At 38.2% G+C, this 19992-nt stretch overlaps 1 protein-coding gene and 1 pseudogene across 1 annotated transcript; both read right to left on the bottom strand.

Annotated features, from left to right (window-relative positions):
• Window positions 1-3014: 3014 nt before the first annotated feature.
• Window positions 3015-3651, bottom strand: LOC133742693 (putative protease Do-like 14). Its single transcript, XM_062170370.1, has 3 exons — window positions 3559-3651; window positions 3371-3452; window positions 3015-3245 (listed from the first exon to the last, which is right to left on the bottom strand). The coding sequence occupies exons 1-3, from the start codon at window positions 3579-3581 to the stop codon at window positions 3096-3098; spliced, it is 255 nt and encodes an 84-aa protein (XP_062026354.1). The 5' UTR covers window positions 3582-3651; the 3' UTR covers window positions 3015-3095.
• A 13661-nt stretch (window positions 3652-17312) lies between these two features.
• Window positions 17313-19355, bottom strand: LOC133745027 (uncharacterized; annotated as a pseudogene).
• Window positions 19356-19992: the final 637 nt, after the last annotated feature.

The following is a 19992-nucleotide window of genomic DNA, read 5'->3' as shown; positions in this document are numbered from 1 at the left end:
TATCATGAGAGATTCTCACCCTTATGTTTGAGAGTGAATGTCATGAAGTCCCAACTTGAAAACTAAAGATTCGAAATTATATCTTCCCAAGAACTTTGTGAAAATGTCTACAATTTGTAGAGAATAAGGAACATATCTAGTAGAAATCAATCGGCTTGTAGCTTTTCTCGAACCACATGACAATCAGTCTCTATGTTTTGTTCTTTAATGAAAAACCGGGTTGACTACAGTATGTAATGCAGCTTGGTTGTCACAATACAAAGAAGCAGGCTTATCATGAATAACCTGAAAATCTTGTAAAATGTACCTCAACTAAGTTAATTCTCTACAATCATAACCATAGCACGGTACTCGGCTTATGCTGATGAACACACCACATTACTTTGCTTCTTGGAAGTAGAAATCAATGAATTACCCAAGAAAACACAATATCCAATTCTTGACTTTCTTGTAGTTGGACAACTTGTCCAATCTGAGTCACAATAAGTTTTTAAAGATAAATATTTTCTGATGGAAATAAAATGCCTCTACTCAAATTTTCTTTAATAAAATGCAATACTCCCATGGCAGCTTCTATATTAGGTTTCCTTGGCTGATTCATGAATTGACTAAGAATCCAAACAGAATACACAATATCTTGTCTTGTCACAATGAAATAATTGAGTTTCTCAATCAATCTCCGATAACGTGTGGGATCTTTAAGAATTTCCCATTTGTAGGTGTAAGCTTTAGATTTTGTTTCATATGAAAATGACATGGATGTGCTCCTTTAAGACCTGCATCAAGTAGAATATCTAATGCATATTTTTGTTAAGAACCGAAAATTCCTTCCGTGGATTGTGAGACTTCAATGCCTAAGAAATGTTTAAGATTGCCAAGATCCTTTATGCGAAATTCCTTATGAAGAAATGCCTTTAATGATTCAATGGCTTTGGGATCATTTCCAGTGAGCACAATATCGTCAATATAAATGAGAACAGCAGTGAAAGAATTACCAACCACATGTGTAAATAATGAATAAACAGCTTTGGATTGCCTGTAACCAGTCTTTTGAATAGCATTGGAAAATTTGGAGAACCAATTTCGGGAAACTTGTTTGAGACCATCCAATGACTTATTTAGTTGACATACCAGATTCTCCCCTTGTCGACTGAATCCAAGTGGAGGAAGCATATAAACCTCTTCATGAAGGTCACCATGAAGGAAGGTATTTTGTACATCCATTTGATGAAGACTCCAATTATGGGAGACAGCAATAGCGATGAGACACCTAAATGTGGTGAGCTTGGTAGTGGATGAGAAAGTCTCACAATAATCCACCCCTTCAACTTGGGTGTAACCCTTGGCAAAGAGGCGGGTCTTGTAACGTTCAATGGTGTCATCTAAATTATACTTGATCTTGTACAACTATTTGCAGCCAATGGGTTCCTTGCCGGGAGGGAGAGGAGTAAGGCTTCTGATGTTATTAGCCTCTAAAGCTTGAATTTCAGATGTCATTGCTTCTTGCCATGGAGGATTTTTTGTGACCTTTGCAAAAGTGTTCGGTTCCACATTTCGAGTAATATTGGCAATAAAAGAACGGTAAGATGAAGAAAATTGGTGATAGGAAATGTAATTAGAAAGAGGATTACGCGTACCTTTATTAGGAAATGGCAACAAAGACCATGAATCCTCCTGGGTAGGCAACACAACATGCATGAGAACAAACATAATCTTTTAGTTTAACATTTGGTTTTGTAACGCGTTCTGAGCGGAAAGTGCAGGAACAATATCCTCATTTGGTACTGGAGGAGAAGAAGGATGTGAAGATGGTGATGAAGGTGAAGAGTTGTCAAGTGGAGGGATGAATGAGGTGAAGATGATGATGGAGGTGTTTGATCATTAGGATGAGTCTTATGGTTAGACAAAACATCTGCAGATAAAGAATTGTCAGCTTGAGGAGGGGTGTACGTGTTCAATGGGAGAAATCTTAAATGCAGACAAGGGTTCTTGAGGGATATCATTATCAGGAATCATATTGGGAAGCACAACATCATGAGGCTACATAGAAAGATGAGGAGAATATTGCTTATAAGGAAAGATATCCACATGAAAAACAACATCGATCCCTGCTAGTGAAGTACTTTTTGGTAGTTAGATCATAGAGTTATGTGCCTTTTGACCAAAATGATATCCAACAAATATATATTTATGAGCACGAGGATTAAATTTGTGTTTGGGATGAACATTAGTGACATATGCAAGACAACCAAAAACACGAATATGAGAAAATTGGGGAAAACGTCGAAATTTTTTTTCAAATAGAGATTTACCCGACAAAAGTGGTGTAGGCAAACGGTTGATAAGATAAATTGCTGTGAGGACACATTCTGCTCAAAACTCTAATGAAAGATTAGCTTGAAAAAGTAAAGAATGGGCAATCATGATTATATGGCGATGTTTTCGTTCTACAACTCCATTTTGTTGGGGTGTGAAAACGCAAGAGTGCTGATGAATAATGCCTATAGAACCTACTGATTCAACCATAACGCCAGTAGCAGCATAAGGAAAAACATATTCCCACACGTCTAGGGGCGCCGCATATAGATTGGTAAATGTCATTCCATGGTGAGGATGACGATATTTTCTGACACAAAATCATTAAATCCTCCAAGTTAGCTTAACTAAGATTCAGGTCCACTAATACAGCCAATAACGTGTATACTACGAACTATCTTTGGGAGGGCAAGTCAGCAAGATATAGAGAAATACATAACCGGAAAAAAAAAAAAAAAAAAACAAACAAACAAACAAATAATATGATACTAATTTGGGAACAAAAGTTGTAGATAAGATGGCTTGAAAAAATTCATGGGCATGACATTTAACATAGCTATCATAATATGAAGCATACATGATACATATATCTTTGGGAGGGCAAGTCAGCAAGATATAGAGAAATACATAACCGGAAAAAAAAAAAAAAAACAAACAAATAATATGATACTAATTTGGGAACAAAAGTTGTAGATAAGATGGCTTGAAAAAATTCATGGGCATGACATTTAACATAGCTATCATAATATGAAGCATACATGATACATATATGTATACCATCAACAATTTAAAGCATATCCAGTTTCTTCGAAATGCTTCAGACATTTACGAACAATGTCAATTGGCAAAAATGGGGTATAAAACAAATCATAGAAGTTGATACCAATGACTTGTCCATACATGTTGATCAGGGGTCCACCAACACCACACTACCAAAAATAGAGGACCATCAGTTGAAGACTACTACAAAAGAAATACTGAAATAAAACCAAGAATCTACTCAATAAGATGCATAAACATGATAAAAGAAAAAGAAAGAGAATATTGTTAGTACTTTACTGATGTTGCAATCTGCTCTCATAAGCTCCTTACAGTCGAAGTTGCAAGCACCTATGCTGTACATGCAAGCATCAATGCTGCACAAACAAAGAAAAGGCTAAAAGAAATTAATTAATCGAGGAGCTAGGCCTATTTGGTGTATCATTCATGTAAATTAACTCTACTTTGTATAATTGTATATACCTAAATATACCAGGAGCAGCCATGAGAGAGCGGTCCGTAAAATGTCGGCCAGCTGCCACGACCTAGTCTCCAGGAGAAAGATGAAATGAATCATAATGTAGCAGAGGCTATGACGATGATGGTGATGGTTCTAAACTGACATCCTTCTCACCAACTGCCACCACTGAGTCTCCAGGAGAAAGATGAAATGAATCATAATGTAGCAGGGGTTGTGATGGTGATGGTTCTAAAGTGAGCTCATTCTCCTTCTCTTTGTCAACTTGAGTTGATTTAATTGAGATTGAATCATCCAGCAAGCTAATATTGCATATGGGAAGGGCAGAAGAGGATATAATCTCAATAGCAGCGACATTGTAGTGCCAATCATAGAAAGATGCTTTCCCCTCAAACAAATAGTTGTCTGAGAGATATACCTTGATCTGCGATTCATGCAAAAGTTAATTCATGCACGCATAGATAAAAACTCACTTCCATTATCTGAACGAATTTATTATACATTTTGATTGAATTGTGTCTCAGTAAAGGTAAGAAAAGATTTCAAAAGATTTTGAGTTTCAGATTTGGCATGCATAAGATACAACCAGGTACATCTACTAAAGTCATCCACAATTGTCAAGAAATATCTTACACTAGAATGAGATGCAATTTTGTGAGGACCCCAAATATCAAAAGAATGAGAGCAAATGGGTTTGTTGCGAAAATAGTACTCAAATTGAATGGAATACGTGTTTGCTTGGCCAACAGACAGACATCACATGCTTTATCTATGCTACAAGAAACACTGGGAATATATTGTTTTGGCTAACAATTACAAGCGATTTGAAGAAGGATGACCAAGACTCAATGCCACAAGGTGGAAGAAATGACTGTATGATTGGCAGAATGAATGTGTGAAGGTTTAGTGGCTATATTTGGAGTGAGATAATAGAGATCATTATGCTCCCTACTCAAACAGATTATCTTCTTTGTAACCAAGTTCTGAAAAAACAAATGTCAGGAAAAAATGTGATGAAACGTTATTTTGTAACGTTATTGATATAAGATTAATCTTAAAACTTTTTTGTGAGATGAATAATAATATCATGTCTTTTTGTTTCGTTGTACAGTGTTGATGAATGCTATTTGGACTGCAAAGAGCTCTTCAGGGCAGATTGCAAGATCACCAAAGTACGACTTTTTTTTTTGTCTCATTTAGGATTTTGTCCATGGATAAATGTTTATTTTCAACAATTTTTTTTCTCTTCAGTGTGGTATTGGCGGACCACTGATCATCCGTGATGGAGAAGTTATAGGAATGAATTTTTAAGATGAATTATATACCCCATTCTTGCCCATCAACGTTGTTATCATATGTTTGGCTTATTTCAATGAATATAGGTATATTCTAAAACTGTTAATTGTACACACACATTTATACTTTTTCTTATACTCATTTCTTCTCTGTGGAGGTTGTAATGATCTTTATTGTGGCACATAACATGTTGCCAACCTAGGCTTGAAATGTTATTTACTAATCTATATGTTGCATCTCTCGACAAGTTGGAAACAGTGATCCAAAAGTTTCCTACTATTGTCAGTGGTGTTCTTGTCGAAGAGGTAATTTCTACTAGTTGTTCACTTCATACTAACATAAGATGTTGCATTTCGTTTTTTATTTTATGAGTTCTCATGATTATATCAACCAGGTCATAAAAGGGTCTAAAGCTCAACAAGCTGGAATACTTAAGGATGACATCATATTTCAGTTCGAATTCCCAGTTAGCGGAGTTCTGGAGGTATATCAACTAACACTAGTTAGTTAGTTAGTAGTCACTAGTGGTTTACTTTGTGTATTTTCTTAACAACATGTGATTTTTGCTCAGTTCTGGACATTGTAATTTACAAGACTGGGTAGCTCAGCATGTGATTTTTGCTCAGATTCTGGACATTGATGTACATCTAAATGATGGTGCTGTGTAGAGGGTAAAGTGATTTTTTGTGATTATCCTTACAATATAGCTCTTGTGAAGATTTATTTTCCAACACTACTCCCTAAATGCAAGATAAGGTCTATCGATGACTCTATTTCGATTAGTCCAACTGAATTTGGGAAAGTACATCCAACTGACGACCTATTTCATCTCTCTCCCAGAGAAATGATTGTTGCTTAATTTAGGTAGATAATTGTATGATCATACAATCAAGGCGGCTCCTTGGAAATTCAAGTACACTAGGTAGTTAAGTTAATTTAATTCTCTTTAATCATACATAGCATGATGATTAATAATTACATGTTTTATGTTTCTTTGTGTAGCGTTGATGCATGCCATTTGGTCTGCAAAGAGCTCTTCATGGCAGATTGCAAGATCACCATAGTACGGCTTTTTCATTTCCTTTTTGTCTCTTTTAGGATTTTGTCTATCAACAAATGTTTATTTTCAACATTTTTTTTTCCTCTTTAGTGTGGTATTGGCGGACCACTGATCATCCGTGATGGAGAAGTTATAGGAATGAATTTCTATGATGAATTGTATACCTCATTCTTGTCCATCAACGTTGTTATCATATGCTTGGCTTATTTCAATGAATATAGGTATACTCTAAAACTGTTAATTGTACACACATGTCTTGTACTTTTTCTTATACTCATTAATTTCTTCTCTGTGGAGGTTGTAATGATCTTTATTGTGGCACATAAAATGTTGCCAACTCAGCTTGGAATGTTATTTACTAATCTATATGTTGCATCTCTCGACATGTTGGAAACAGTGATAAAAAAGTTTCCTACTATGGTCAATGGTGTTCTTGTCGAAGTGATAATTTCTACTAGTTTGTTACTTCATACTAATATAAGATGTTGCATTTTTTATTTTAGTTTATGAGTTCTCTTGATTATATCAACTAGGTGATAAAAGGGTCTAACAAACGCCGTGTATTATTTTTCTTATGGCGTTTATGGAACGTCATGTTTTTTAAAAAAATTTATGGCGTTTCAAAAGTGTCACAAATAGGGCTGTCAATGGGTCGTGTCGGGTTGGGTTTGTGTTGGGTCAGGATATTTGTCGTGTCGCAAGAGACAAACCCAACTCATTTAATAAACGTGTCAAAAATTTAAATCCAAACCCAACCTATTTATTAAACGGGTTACCCGTTTCCAACCCGCTTAACCCATTTAATAAATAGGTCGTGTCGTGTTAGACAAAATGATTCATTTAAAGGTTAACAATGCGACCCATTTAACTAAAAAAATGCATAAATTGATTAAATTCGCTAAAAACTCCACAAGACGAAGAATATAGATAATTATATATAATTTTTAAAATTTTTTTTTTTTAAAAACCCCACCCCATTCCCACTCTTGATGGGGCTCGAACTCCTGACCTCTTATATATGAGACCAAAGTCTTACCACCCCACCAAACACACACACCCCAGATAATTATATATAATTCATAAATAATTAAATTCAATAATTATAAAGCAAAAATATTTCAAATTGTCTAATCTTATGATCAAATTCTTCCAACGTCCAAAATTTCAAGAAGAAATATAGCATAATCGGGTTATACGGGTTCACTTCGTGTTGGCGGGTTGACCCGTGGCCGACCCATTTATTAAATGGGTCATGGTGGGTTGACCCACGGCCAACCAACTTTTTAATCGTGCGGGTTCAACCCGCTTTATTTCGTGCGAGTTTCGAGTCGTGTTATTGGGTTGTGTCGGAATTGACAGCCCTAGTCACAAATCTTTTACTATCAATTTATTCATGACATTTCAACCTAAAAACGTCATTAAAATACTTTTTCATTACGTTTTTACCGAAAATGCCATAAAAAATTGCCATTAAAGGTTATTTGTGTAGTAGTGGAGGATGACATTATATTTCAGTGCGACGGATTCCCAGTTAGCGGAGTTTTGGATGTATATCAACTAACACTAGTAAAGCGCAGTTTCATCAACAAATTAAGCGCGCATACGTATATTTGTACGTCTATACATGATCAAACTACGCAAGCTAAATTTCCAGTGACACACAAATCCAATAATCAACATCAAAATGTGAAAGTAACAACGGCAAAATGCAACGAACAAATAAGAAGCTATCGATTCCTTATACAAATTTAGCTATCACACTCGTTTTTCTCGAGCAAAACCGCAAACGAATCGAGCTTTTCAGGCATACCTTTCCAGAAATTGGAGACGACGAGGATGGGAGACGACGACGAGTTCGATTTGTCTCTATTGGATCCACCTTCCATATTCACGAAATCGGATCTCTCTCTCAGCCTAAGACGACAAGTCGTTTCTGCGATCAGAGCAGCCGGTAGGGAGTAAACCCAAAGGGAGTAAACCCAATGGGAGGAGCCCAAAGCAAGACCCAATTACAAATAAACACAATAAGGAAAATGGTTGGGTGTAATAATCCATGTGGATTAGGGCAAAAGAGTGTAACCCTAAAAATTTAATAAAACATCATCTCCTACAATAGTAACACAGCCGCCGCCGCCGCCCAAGCTATCCTGTACAGCCACCGCTGCCGCCTCTGCTCGTGACTTGAAAGTTGAAACTGAGAAAAATAGAAGGATTTGAGTTAAATTACGTTTTTACCCCCATTATTTCAAGGTGTTTTGCGATCCAGATCTTGCAATTTACCCCTAAAGTTGACTTAAATGTCCTCCGTCATACTGAGGATTCTGTCATATTATTATGCTTGTTGCTAACATTTCCTTCAACTCTCAACTCCTTTTTTAAATCATTGTGGCATTCAGAGCATTAATGTTCGTAATTGAAAGGATTTGTGATTTGGATTATTGTAAAGAACATTGTATATAAAGTGTATATAAGCGTTGAAGATTTTGATAATGTACGTGAGAGCATGTTTTAGAGTACTATTAGTGTTGGAACTTGGAAGAATAATTTTACTTGGTACAGTCTTACTCAATTTCCTTCATACTTATGGGTACGAATTAAGGAAACAGTAATGAGACTCTTGCAGACCTAACAGATGTAGTTGAAAGAGGGTAATTGGTTTACTCTGTAAATGACTGGAGTAGGAATAGAAATTAGAGCTCTTAGCTAGCTCATGTATAAGAACTTAGGGGTAAATACGGTACTTTTTTGGTGAAAAGGTAAATACAATACTTGGATCATAGTAGTAGAAAGCAATCAAACACCATTTTAGTAGTCATGCATAGGCAAACCAGAAACACGCACATTAACAAAACTGGAAGAATCCTAGCTAGAAACACATAGCGATTAAGTATGCAAAATTACTACCAAATTTAGAACCACATGAAAGCATGGATCAAAATAATGATCCTGAAAGTTGCAAGCCTTCAATTTGCTTGGTTTTCATATAGAATTTTTGTTCCACAAGTTTAGTGTGTGTATAACATAGTACTCCTCGCAGTTTCTGAAATACGTACACTTAACAAGATTTCATGATTTACAAATGATTTGTCTTGCTTTATTTCTTCAGTTTTCTAGAAATCAATGCCCAAGTTGGTTACAAGAATTCGCCCAAGTCGTAAATTATGTTTAACGGCTTTTGAAATTTGTAATTTATTTTTGCATCTTTCAGATAGATTTTCATGTACGTAAACCAATGTCATACATTGTCACTAATATTATCTTTCGATTTGTTAAAATGAACAGGTCGGTCTAGAATTTACGTTAATTGACTTAACGAGAAATTCGACGATAAGATTTACCCAAATATGGACCTGGCTGCAGATGTCAAGAGAGCCGCAATGATAGCTTCTCCCTCTGTTGTTAGTCTCGTGTCTAAGCCTAGCGTATCGGTGCTTTCTTATTTTGAAATTTCGACTCCAATACTTCAACTCCAACTCATGAATTTATTAATTAACCTGAAAATGAATTTATTAACCTGAACATGCTAATTATCTTGCAATCTGCCCTGAAGAGCTCTTTGCAGTCCAAATGGCATGCATCAACGCTGCACAGAGAAACAGAAACGCATATAATTATTAATCATCACGATTAAAGAGAATTAAATTAACTTAACTACCTAGTGTACCTGAATTTCTCAGGAGCCGCCATGATTGTATGATCATACAAGTATCTGCCTAAAGCAACAACCATTTCTCCGGGAGAGAGATGAAAGAGGTTGTCAGGTGAATGTGCTTTCCCAAATTCAGTTGGACTAATCGAAATAGAGTCATCGATAGACCTTATCTTGCATTTAGGGAGTAGTGTTGGAGAATAAATCTTGACAAGAGCTATATTGTAATGATAATCACAAAAAATCACTTTACCCTCATACACTGCACCATCATTTAGATGTACATCAATCTGCAATGACCATACACCAATTGCGTTTTAACTTTCTAAGCTATTAGAAAATAGGAAAGGCCCCTGGAAATTAAAGGAAAAGCATAACCTTGTTGAAGAAATCAAGAGGTTCGTCCTGGCTGGACCTCAGTAGACTTGCAGATGTCAGAATGGTGACAACAAATGTACCACCATCACCGTGATCACTTGGGTTGCAGTCATATATAACGCCGGAGCAAAAAAAAGGGTCTTTATCATTCTCGTCTGAAAAAATTGACAATGAGTTGAGTTGGAGTTGTAGTTGGAGTTGAAATATTAAAATAAGAAAACATCGTTACCTAGCTTAGGCTTAGACACGAGACTAACAACAGAGGGAGAAGCTATCATTGCGGCCCTCTTGACATCTACATCCAGGTCCATATTTGGGTAAATCTTATCGTCGAATTTCTCGTGAAAACAATTGACGAAAATTCTAAACAGCCCTGGTCATTTTAACGAATCAAAAAATAAAATATATTAGTGACAATGTATGACATTGGTTTACATGAAAATCTATCTGAAAGATGCAAAAATAAATTGCAAATTTCAAAAGCTTTGCATTGATTTCTAGTAAACTGAAGAAACAAAGCAAGATAAATCATGAAACCTTGTTCAGTGTATTTCAGAAATTGCGTGGAGCACTATGTTATAGACACACTAAGCTTGTGGAACAAAATTTTTATATGAATACCAAGCAAATTGAAGGCCTGCAACTTTCCCGTATTAATTGAAATTCACAACATTGTATGTTTTACTCACCGTAGCTTTCCGGACCAAGATTTTAAATATCAGTATCTTCATATCTATCGGTACTTTGAAAAATGGAGATATCGGAAATATCGGGGATACAGGGTACGAAAATATCGTTTTTGAAAAAAGTCAATTTATTAGAAATTTAGAACTACATATAAATACATATGAATGTCAACTTCATCTACATCCAAAAAGAGACTCTAGGCGGTTGAAAAGCCGCTCGTTGGTCTACGAAAATGCAATAATCAGACCAAGATATATGACCCATATAGTGCGAATTGTAGTGATGAACATGATAGTTATAGATCTCTTTAGAGCTGCCGACTGTTTCCCCTATAAGGGGATAATAAGGATGAACCCAACTGGATGACTGATCATATACTTCTCCATATTGATTATATCCATAATTAAGCATCATAACCAAATTGATTGTTGCCTTCATGAGATTCATTTGAGATCTCACTGCGCTCTGTGCCTAAACTGATAGAGTCAAAACTTAAGGCAATTGAAGAAACATCATATGGGGTACTTTGATCATCAGTTGCACCTCTAGTCCTCCTCCCATATCGGGTCTTCTCTTGAGCACCATGACCAGCTGTTCTCACTCCGTGGTCTTCATCTTGGGTGACATGATCAAAATTACCTTCACAGGTAAATTGGAATCCTCCATCCATAGAAGATTGTCCATATTCATATCTTTCACCTCCACCACCTGTTCCGCTTCCATCCTCTCCACCATCATCAGAACTATCTGGAGTTGCTATACTACCCTACGCATCATCACTATCTGAATTATCTTTTGGGTTTTTAACAACTTCTTCAGATAAGACTCTCTCTACATTGATTCCAACATTAGTTGCAGTTTCTACAACTTGTGGAAGAGGTCTTCCAGCTTCATCATCGAGGTGTGCATGCATAATTCAATCATGAAGTGGATCAATGCCATTATTAAGCGGCTCGCTTGCAACATGAAGTAGATCTATATACCTATTCACCTATTCCATTTGATAGTTACTTTAGCATTTGAACTTTTAGCTTCTTTATACTATTCAACTACAGACTATATACTCACAGACTACACAGTAACTTCATTATTCCTCACTTTTTCAAGATGCATAGCTAAAATTTAATACCCCGTACTCTGCACTCTCTTCTCATCATGTCATCCATATATGGTTCCTTGACTTCCTTTTGCAATGTCATTTGGCCTCATTTGAATAATTGAACCTTTATGGCTTTATCTTCTTTCTATTATTCAACTACAGAGTTACAAACTACATACAGAGTTACAGACATAGTCATAGACTACATAGTACAAAATCTCTCCTCACATAGATTTGCATTTAGACTTTTAGAGAATTACTTCTCACCCAAAATCGCCTTGTGGGTATTTCTCCGGGGTAAAGATTAGCCTTGAGGGGATTTTTTTCCTCACCTAGATTCGCCTTGAGGGGATTTTCTACTCACCTAGATTCACCTTGAAGGGATTTATCCTCACTCAGATAGTCAGATTTGCTTTTAGGAGATCTCTCTTCACACAGATTTTCATTTAGAGAATTACCAAGTTTTTTTTTTTTTTTTTTACCTCAAATTTTACAGATATTTCTTCACTTTATCGGGGATATATCGTAAATATCTAATATATCGGGGATATTTGACGATGTCGGAGAAATTTCGCAGAAACGGTAAAAGATAAGATATTTACCCCCTAGATATATCGGTTCGTAGAAAAAAAGAGATATTGGGGAATATATCGGAAATATCGCAGAGATTTAAAACCTTGTTTTGGACGATGTCGTTTCCATGGGCCAAATTTGGCATGGGGATAACGACCATCAAAATTCATGATAGACATTAGACAACAAGTAAGAAGTAAGAACCGCCGAAGCCGATTGCCCAATTGCTGGGGTTTTCAGGGTTTCGTCATTTATATACTACTGTATCCCACAAGGCCCAAGTATTGGGCCCGAGTAGTGGGCCTAATTCCTCATAGCCCAAAAAAAAGGAAGAAGAAAAAATTTCACTTCGTTATATTATTCAAAGAATTGTATTTTTTTTAATTGAAATTACATGGTATCTTCAAAAACTTCTTAGGACCATAAACTAATCGATGCGGGGAGGGCACCAACTCTAATCAGCGTCGGCGAGATTCAAACCTGGATGTGGAGGTCCCGCACTTGAAAATTCTTATCAACTCAACCAGATGTGGTGATTATTCAAAGAATTGTTAAAATCTCAATTTAGTAGGTGTTTGTGGCTTTGCGGATGGTGGTGGCTGAATTGAGCCAAGAGCCGTGGAAAGCGAAGGTAATCACTTTCAGTAGCAATCCTCAGCTGCAAATTGAGTCTGATTATTGTTTCCTTCATAATATTCTTCTTCTAGCTTCTAATACTCTCACATTATCAAAATTTCCGACGCTTATATATAACACGCCAAATAGAAATCCTTTCAATTTCAAACATTAATGCTGTCAAATTTGGACCAAATGGGGGTGATCATTTATCTTTTCATATTGTCCACATATGATCACCAAATGATGCTTCTTCATTTTTCTTCCTTCTTGTTTAGTGTCACTAAAACTTACAATTAATATTGGTCTCTAAACTCGTAAGGTATTCAAAGATTTACTGATCATGTTGACTAAAAATGGAGATTAGTGTGCATCTCACACCCATAACCCATTCGCGCGCGTTGACGACTCGATCAATCACCTCAAGTCAGATGTTGTTGTTAATTAGGCCAAAGAAATCTTTTGCTGATCTCCCCACAGATGAGCAAAAGAACACCACACAATGCATGCTTATCAAAACAACAAGGACATACATCAGAATTTGTACATCTGATAATTTCAATCTGTACTGAGTTTACATACATCAGGCAGTTTATGATCTGGTGCATAGAATTTGCTTATTTAGTGTTGTGTACAAATTAACTTTCAAATTCAGAACCAAACCATGAATTTCATAGCATGCAACCATGAAATTGCCAATCCTAAGGGTCATGCATGCATCCCGACTAATATATAGTCAAGTAATATAATATAGAGTTTGCAACAGGTTCCATAACTAGTAGATGAAATCAAATAAAATATTCATGAGTACAAAATAGTATATGAGTTCCCTCTAGGAAGTTTAGGGTTGTTACAGCACTGTAAACGAATGTAAACAACATCATGTACTTTTCATAATGTTATTAGAAATAGATATAGAAAGGGTTGTTTCAGCAGTCAGCACTATATACGGATACTTCTAAGTTCAATTATGCTACTAATTAAATTTAGATGTTAATAGTTTCTACATGTATAGTTTTTATCAGGGTACAGTTATATTAGTATTGTAATAACCTCGTTAGAGGAATTGTACGAAACTCGTCGGAGGAATAATACGAACCTCGATAGAGGAATAATACCATCTCGTGAAAGAATCAAAGACAAACATTTCACCCTTCCTTTAGTTTTCTCACCCCTCCCTTTAGCTGTAACGGTCCTCCTCTTGTCGGAGAGCCATCATTCTGTTTTTTTTTTCGTTTCTCTATCGACCTCTCTCTCTCACTCTCACTCTCTCTCGGCCGAAACGAATCCAAGAACAGAGCAAACTTCTCCAAGCTCGTTCTCGCTCCATAGGCCATCGATCGACCCTAGACCACGTCCCACGCCTTCGCTTCTTCCTTGCGCAGCTGCCGGTGGTAGCCTTTCGCCGGCTCTTGAACCGTACACGACGGTGGAACACGAGGCCGGTTTGAGCTCATTTTGGTTCCAAGCTTGATATCTCAAGCTACCGGCCATCAATCCTCACCAAACTTCATCCACGAGCTCGCCTCAACTTTCTGAACAAGCACCAAGAAGGACCAGACCTGGGTAGAACGATTTCACGTTCATCGGAGCTCGACTGGTTTAGATCGACAAACAACCATTCGATCCGTGTATCTCGAGTTACAGACCACCTCTTTATGTGATTCTTGGCTTAGTGAGTTCGTCTTGAAGTTCTGAACAACTCTCCAGAAGGAATCGAAGCGTTTCGTTGAAGTTTTTACGTCAGAACTCAAGCTCGCCGGATTCTGGAATTTTTCTGACCACCGAAGCTTTCGATCGGTATATCTCGAGCTACAGACCATATTTTTCTGTGATTCTTGAACCAATGAGTTTACCTTGAGTTTATTAACAACTATCTAGAAGGGATCGAAGCCTGAAATTGAAGTTTTGATGTCGTAATCAAGCCTTGCCGGATTCTGCAAATTTCGCCGGATTCTGGAAATTTTCCGGCCACCTCGACTGTTTTAGGTAATTTCAACCACTTCCGGTCATTTTCAGCTTACATGGTAGTTATGAAAGTTGTTTAGCATGATGAGAGGAAGAGGAGCAGCCCGGCCCCGACACCATTGGCGGTGGTCGGCGGCGGCTCTGCCACTAATTCCGGCGGCCCTTTCCGGCCACCTCCGGGGGTCAAAAATATAGTTTCTGTGCATTTTTAGATTCTATATTTCAATACGATCATTTCGATATATTATACGCAATTTTCGGATATCGTATGATTTAGTTATGAATTTTTAAGTTTCGATCGTTAGATTTGTGATCTGTGAAGTTAGGACCGTCAGATGGACTTGTAGTTTTGATATGATGATCTTATGACTGTCCCAGTGGCTTTGTGTGGTCATGGGCGAAGATCCGACCGTTGGATCTTCGTATAAATGCAAAACAGTGATTAGGGAGGCGATTCGTGAGAATCCGTCCGTCGGATTCTCGTATAAATTTGTGAAGATGTTAGTAAGGACGATTCAGGAAGATCCGACCGTTGGATCTTCGTGATAATTTTGGAGGATGATCCTAAGGGCGATCCGTGAGGATCTGACCGTTGGATCATCATTAAATTAGAATCCGACCGTTGGATTTCTGTATATGTGTGGTTTATGAATGATTGCTAAGTTAAGATCGTGTTTGACTAGGTGATTGATGGATTGATTGGTGAACGATTTCGGATCGTTGTTTTTGAGCTGTTAAGAAGACGCAACGGGAATTTAGAGGTGAGTAAAACTCACGTGGTTCATATTACGAACCAAGTACTCTTAATTACTTTATTTTTGTCGTAATTGTGTGAAAATATTTATGGAATAAATATTTGTTTTAAATCATATGGACTTGATCAACTACGGTCCATAGGTAAGTAAAACGATTTTAATTATACAAAATGAATTTCATGTTTTTCTTGTGTGAACTATAGTTGGTATTAGTGATTATCCCTGAGCGGATAATTACGTATATATATATTTACGTGATTATACGTGGAATGGTGTGACATTGAAGAGTGTGGAATTGTGATGATTTAATTATTATGGATTGAGATATGTTTTACCATATTTATATGTGATGATGATGATTGATGAGTTCATGTTGATATTCATGGTTGACATTGTGGGATGTATAGAGGTGGAGAATGTAGTGCTCTGAGGACAAGGGAAAAGTCCGAAGAACGCCGGTTAAATAATAACCGAGATGTAGTGCTCTGAGGACATGGGAAAAGTCCGAAGAACGCCGGTTAAATAATAACCGAGATGTAGTGCTCTGAGGACAGGGGAAAAGTCCGAAGAACGCCGGTTAAATAATAACCGAGATGTAGTGCTCTGAGGACAGGGGAAAAGTCCGAAGAACGCCGGTTAAATAATAACCGAGATGTATACCGTTTACTTGAACCTTGGCCGAGGTGACAGGTAACGATGTAGTTAGAGCTCTAACGTGTTGTTGGGATGAACCAAAGTGGTGATTTAGGGGGTTGAGTGATTTTAGGACCAAAGTGGTGATAATGTGGATAGAGGTGTGTGGAAATGTGTTCCTTGTGGATTTCTATGAGTTCTTGATGCTTCTTGCATATGTGGTAATTGTTGGTTGTTCTTTGAGTTAAAAAGAAGTGAAATTTAATAAAATCAACCCTCCTTTTTTGTTTACTCATACGAGCTTTAAAGATTGCTTTAAAGCTTACCGGGTTTTGTGTTGTTGCCAATTCCCGGTGCACTATTAAATTCAAATGGTGTAGCGGGAAATCCTACAGGACAGGAGAACCAGGAAGGTGATCGAACTGCATAGAGTAGCTGCTTTGTGATACTCTGATTTTCTGTAGTGAAGTATGTTATGCTCATTTAGGGCTTTACAATTTTACTTTGTATGAGTGAATTGTAATAATGAACTCGAGGTTTTCGAGATTTTATATTTGAGTGGCGAGTGGTGTGTTTATTCTGAGAAAAAAATTCAGAACGTTTATTCTATTAAATTGTATAATTCATGCTTCGGATTTGAATTTGTTATTCAAAACTCGGGGCGTGACAAGTATATGATCATTAAACTTGAGATAGTGAGGAAATTAAACTGAAAAGTTATTAATCTTGATTCAAATATTATTAATTCGGATGAATAGATCAAAACAATTCGGATGAAGAGTCCCAGCTAGAAACACAGTGTACAAATTTACTTTACAATTCAGAATCACATAAAAGCATATATCAAAATAATGATCCTGAAGTTTGAAGAAACAGATTGTAGACCTGACATATCAAAATGAGTAAAACAGATAAACAAACTGGAGAAATCAACAGAGGGGACAGAAAAGAGATATAACCACATCAATTGGAAAATTGGTGTTCTTATTCATATGTTCTATCTTCTAGAGTCAACACCAAAAACAGATGATGATCGTCACACAAGATCAATCCACTACAACTAAATTCTGATACTCTTTGCCAGAGATGGCCTCTTCCATGGTTTGGTCCGGGCGAGTCACCACATCCTTACCCAAGAATAACTTGAGCAAATTCTTGGAGAAGCCACTGAGCAGCGCCACCCCATTTTGTGACTCGGTCACCGGTGTTGATTTGGAGTGCCTCAAATTCCAAAATACTATCTGTGGCACCACATCCCCATACCCTCTCTCCCTAAACTTCCATTGTATCACCTCATAATCAGTCTCCCATCCCTTTTGAGTTTCAATATTCTCCCTTCGATAATTCCCAAATCCACTTCTCCCGCGCCCCCTAACCCCCCTTCCATACCCAAATCCATATCTGCTATGCAGCGAAGCCTGATCAAACTCCATGTCGCTGAACACAAACACCTTCTTTATCATCTGCTCTGGCTTCAGCTTCCCCTTCACAGCCACTTCTAGTATCAAATCAAACACCTTCTGAAAATCAGTGGTGGCTCCCCAATCCATTTTCCTCACAAACTCGCTCTTGGCCTTGAGACTCTTGCCTTGTATCACATGCAGCTGAGGATTGCTACTGAAAGTGATCACCTTCCCTTTCCACGGCTCTTCGCTCAATTCAGCCACCACCATCCCCAAAGCAACAGGCACCTCCATAGGAGACCCATTCATACTCCCCGACACGTCACACACAGCCAAGCAATTCGTGAGCTTCCCTAGCTTCACTGAAGCTCACTCACCAGCCCACCGTCGTCGTCATCATCCAGAGACTTTATGATCTCATGAGGAAGCAATGCACCCGCCGCAATCGTGGCCTTGCCTTCTCTCACATCCTCCAAGTATTGGATGAACCGCTCCTTATCATGCTTAACAAATTTCCCTTTGTAAAGCTTCATGGCTACAGAGGTCACTCTACTGTAAGGAAGAGCCCCCCAATTATTAGCACCCATATAAACCTCTGGTAATTCCAGAACCTTCCTCAGTGGGACCAAAACCTCCTTCCTCAGCCGGTCTCTGACTCTGTAAGCATAATGAGCATCCTCAATTCCTTTATATTCCGGCGACGATTCTCGCGGGAAAACCCTCCTGGCAATGTTTTCACATAGCAGAGTGGCTCTGTCGAATGAGGAGTCCAGCGAAGGACACCACTTGGCTGCAAGGCTTATCTTCTTGTACTGTCTAGTCTTCAAATTGTTGAGATCGGATTTCAGGCACTCGGCGAAAAGATCCGAGACCCGGTTGTACAAGAACTGGTAATCCGGGTCACGGTCGTACCGGAAAAAAGCCTTCCTGGCGGCGGCGATCTTCTTCTCTTTCCTCGCCATGCTGGCTTTTTCCTTTTCCAGTTTCACCCTCTCCATTTCCCTCTTCACCCTTATCTCTCTCGGCACGTTCCTGCGGACAACGCTGGCCTGTTTCAGTGTTGGTTTCGCAACTCGCCTGACCCTTGGCCGGAGGCCTCTGATCCCGCGTTGCTTGCAGAGCTTCCTCAGTCCCCGGCCGGCGGTTTTCCGATCCCACTCGGCCTTCTGGTTCTTCCTCACGTAGTGGCCTTCGATCAGCCGGTAGAGAATCTCGGGGAAAAGCTTTAAAATACCCAAACTCGGCAATGGAGGCTAGATTGCAGGCTAGGGTTTTGGGGTGGTACTTGTGGAGCCAAAGCGCCGCCGTGTAGAACAGTTCCTTGTCGGACTTCCCTGTGCCACGTACACCTCGGAGGTTGCAGATGAGTTTAAGAGTGGTTAGGGGACTGTGGGCCCAGGCCAGAGGGAGCTGCTTGATAAGAAACTGGGGCGGCGTGCTCGGAACGACGTGGAAGAAGAGATCGAGGCAGGGGTTGCCGGAGCTCAAGAAGGTGGCGGAGCAGTTCTCGGTCAGGCCCATTGGGGGGGGGGGGGGGTTGTTGTGAGTGTTGGCCTGGTCAGGTCTTGGGGTGATGGAGTGTTGAGATATGGAGGGCCGGTGAGACTAGGTGGAGGAGCCATCCGTGTGAACTAGGGTTTGCAGTGAGATTTAGGGGTATGAGCAGTGACCATGATTTTGCCTCATATCTATGAGAGCTTGTTACTTGGGCTCCAAGGGTCTTGTTACTTTGGGCCAAATCAATTTTCTTTTAAATTGATATTTGGACCTGAGGCAGCCAACAAGTCCAAGAACATTATGAACAACCTATGGCTCGCAGTAACGTACCTAACTAACATATGAACCAAATAATGAGAACCAACTAATTTAGTTTCTAATTTGATTAGGGCTGAATTTTTTTGTTTAGAGAATTTTGAAAATAATTAACCACACATAGGCATGGCGCTGTTGTTTAAATTGATAGTTTACTAAAATAAAGTGATAGCGGTGGCAAAGGTAGAATATATCACACTGCTAATTATTTAGCTCAATGATCGATGTTGAAGCTAGTGAGTAGTGAGTGATGTTTTAGTGCTTTGTAAACTAGATTATTCAAGTCCAACAACCCATGCAAGAAAGCATGAAAACATTAGAAAGAACACGTTCAGTGGGGAATATATGTAACCATGTAATTAGATATAAAGCTAGGAACAGAACCAGAGAACCTTAAATAGCAGAAAGTATTTTAATCAAGGATTACATGCTAATTGATATTTGAAAATGCAAGATAACATGAAATTCACAAGAGAACTTGCAATATATGACAATATGATGATTTTTTTTT

Source organism: Rosa rugosa, chromosome 4 (assembly GCF_958449725.1).
Source record: "Rosa rugosa chromosome 4, drRosRugo1.1, whole genome shotgun sequence".
NCBI lineage: Eukaryota > Viridiplantae > Streptophyta > Magnoliopsida > Rosales > Rosaceae > Rosa > Rosa rugosa.
This window is presented reverse-complemented; position numbering and strand designations above follow the sequence as displayed.

Coding starts and splice junctions, on each gene's coding strand:
- LOC133742693 (XM_062170370.1), bottom strand. CDS start 3,581: ATGGCTGCTCCTGGTATATTTAG. Junction 3,453..3,558: donor GCTGCTCCTGGTATATTTAG/GTATATACAATT, acceptor TTGTTTGTGCAG/CATTGATGCTTGCATGTACA. Junction 3,246..3,370: donor CAGATTGCAACATCAGTAAA/GTACTAACAATA, acceptor TATTTTTGGTAG/TGTGGTGTTGGTGGACCCCT.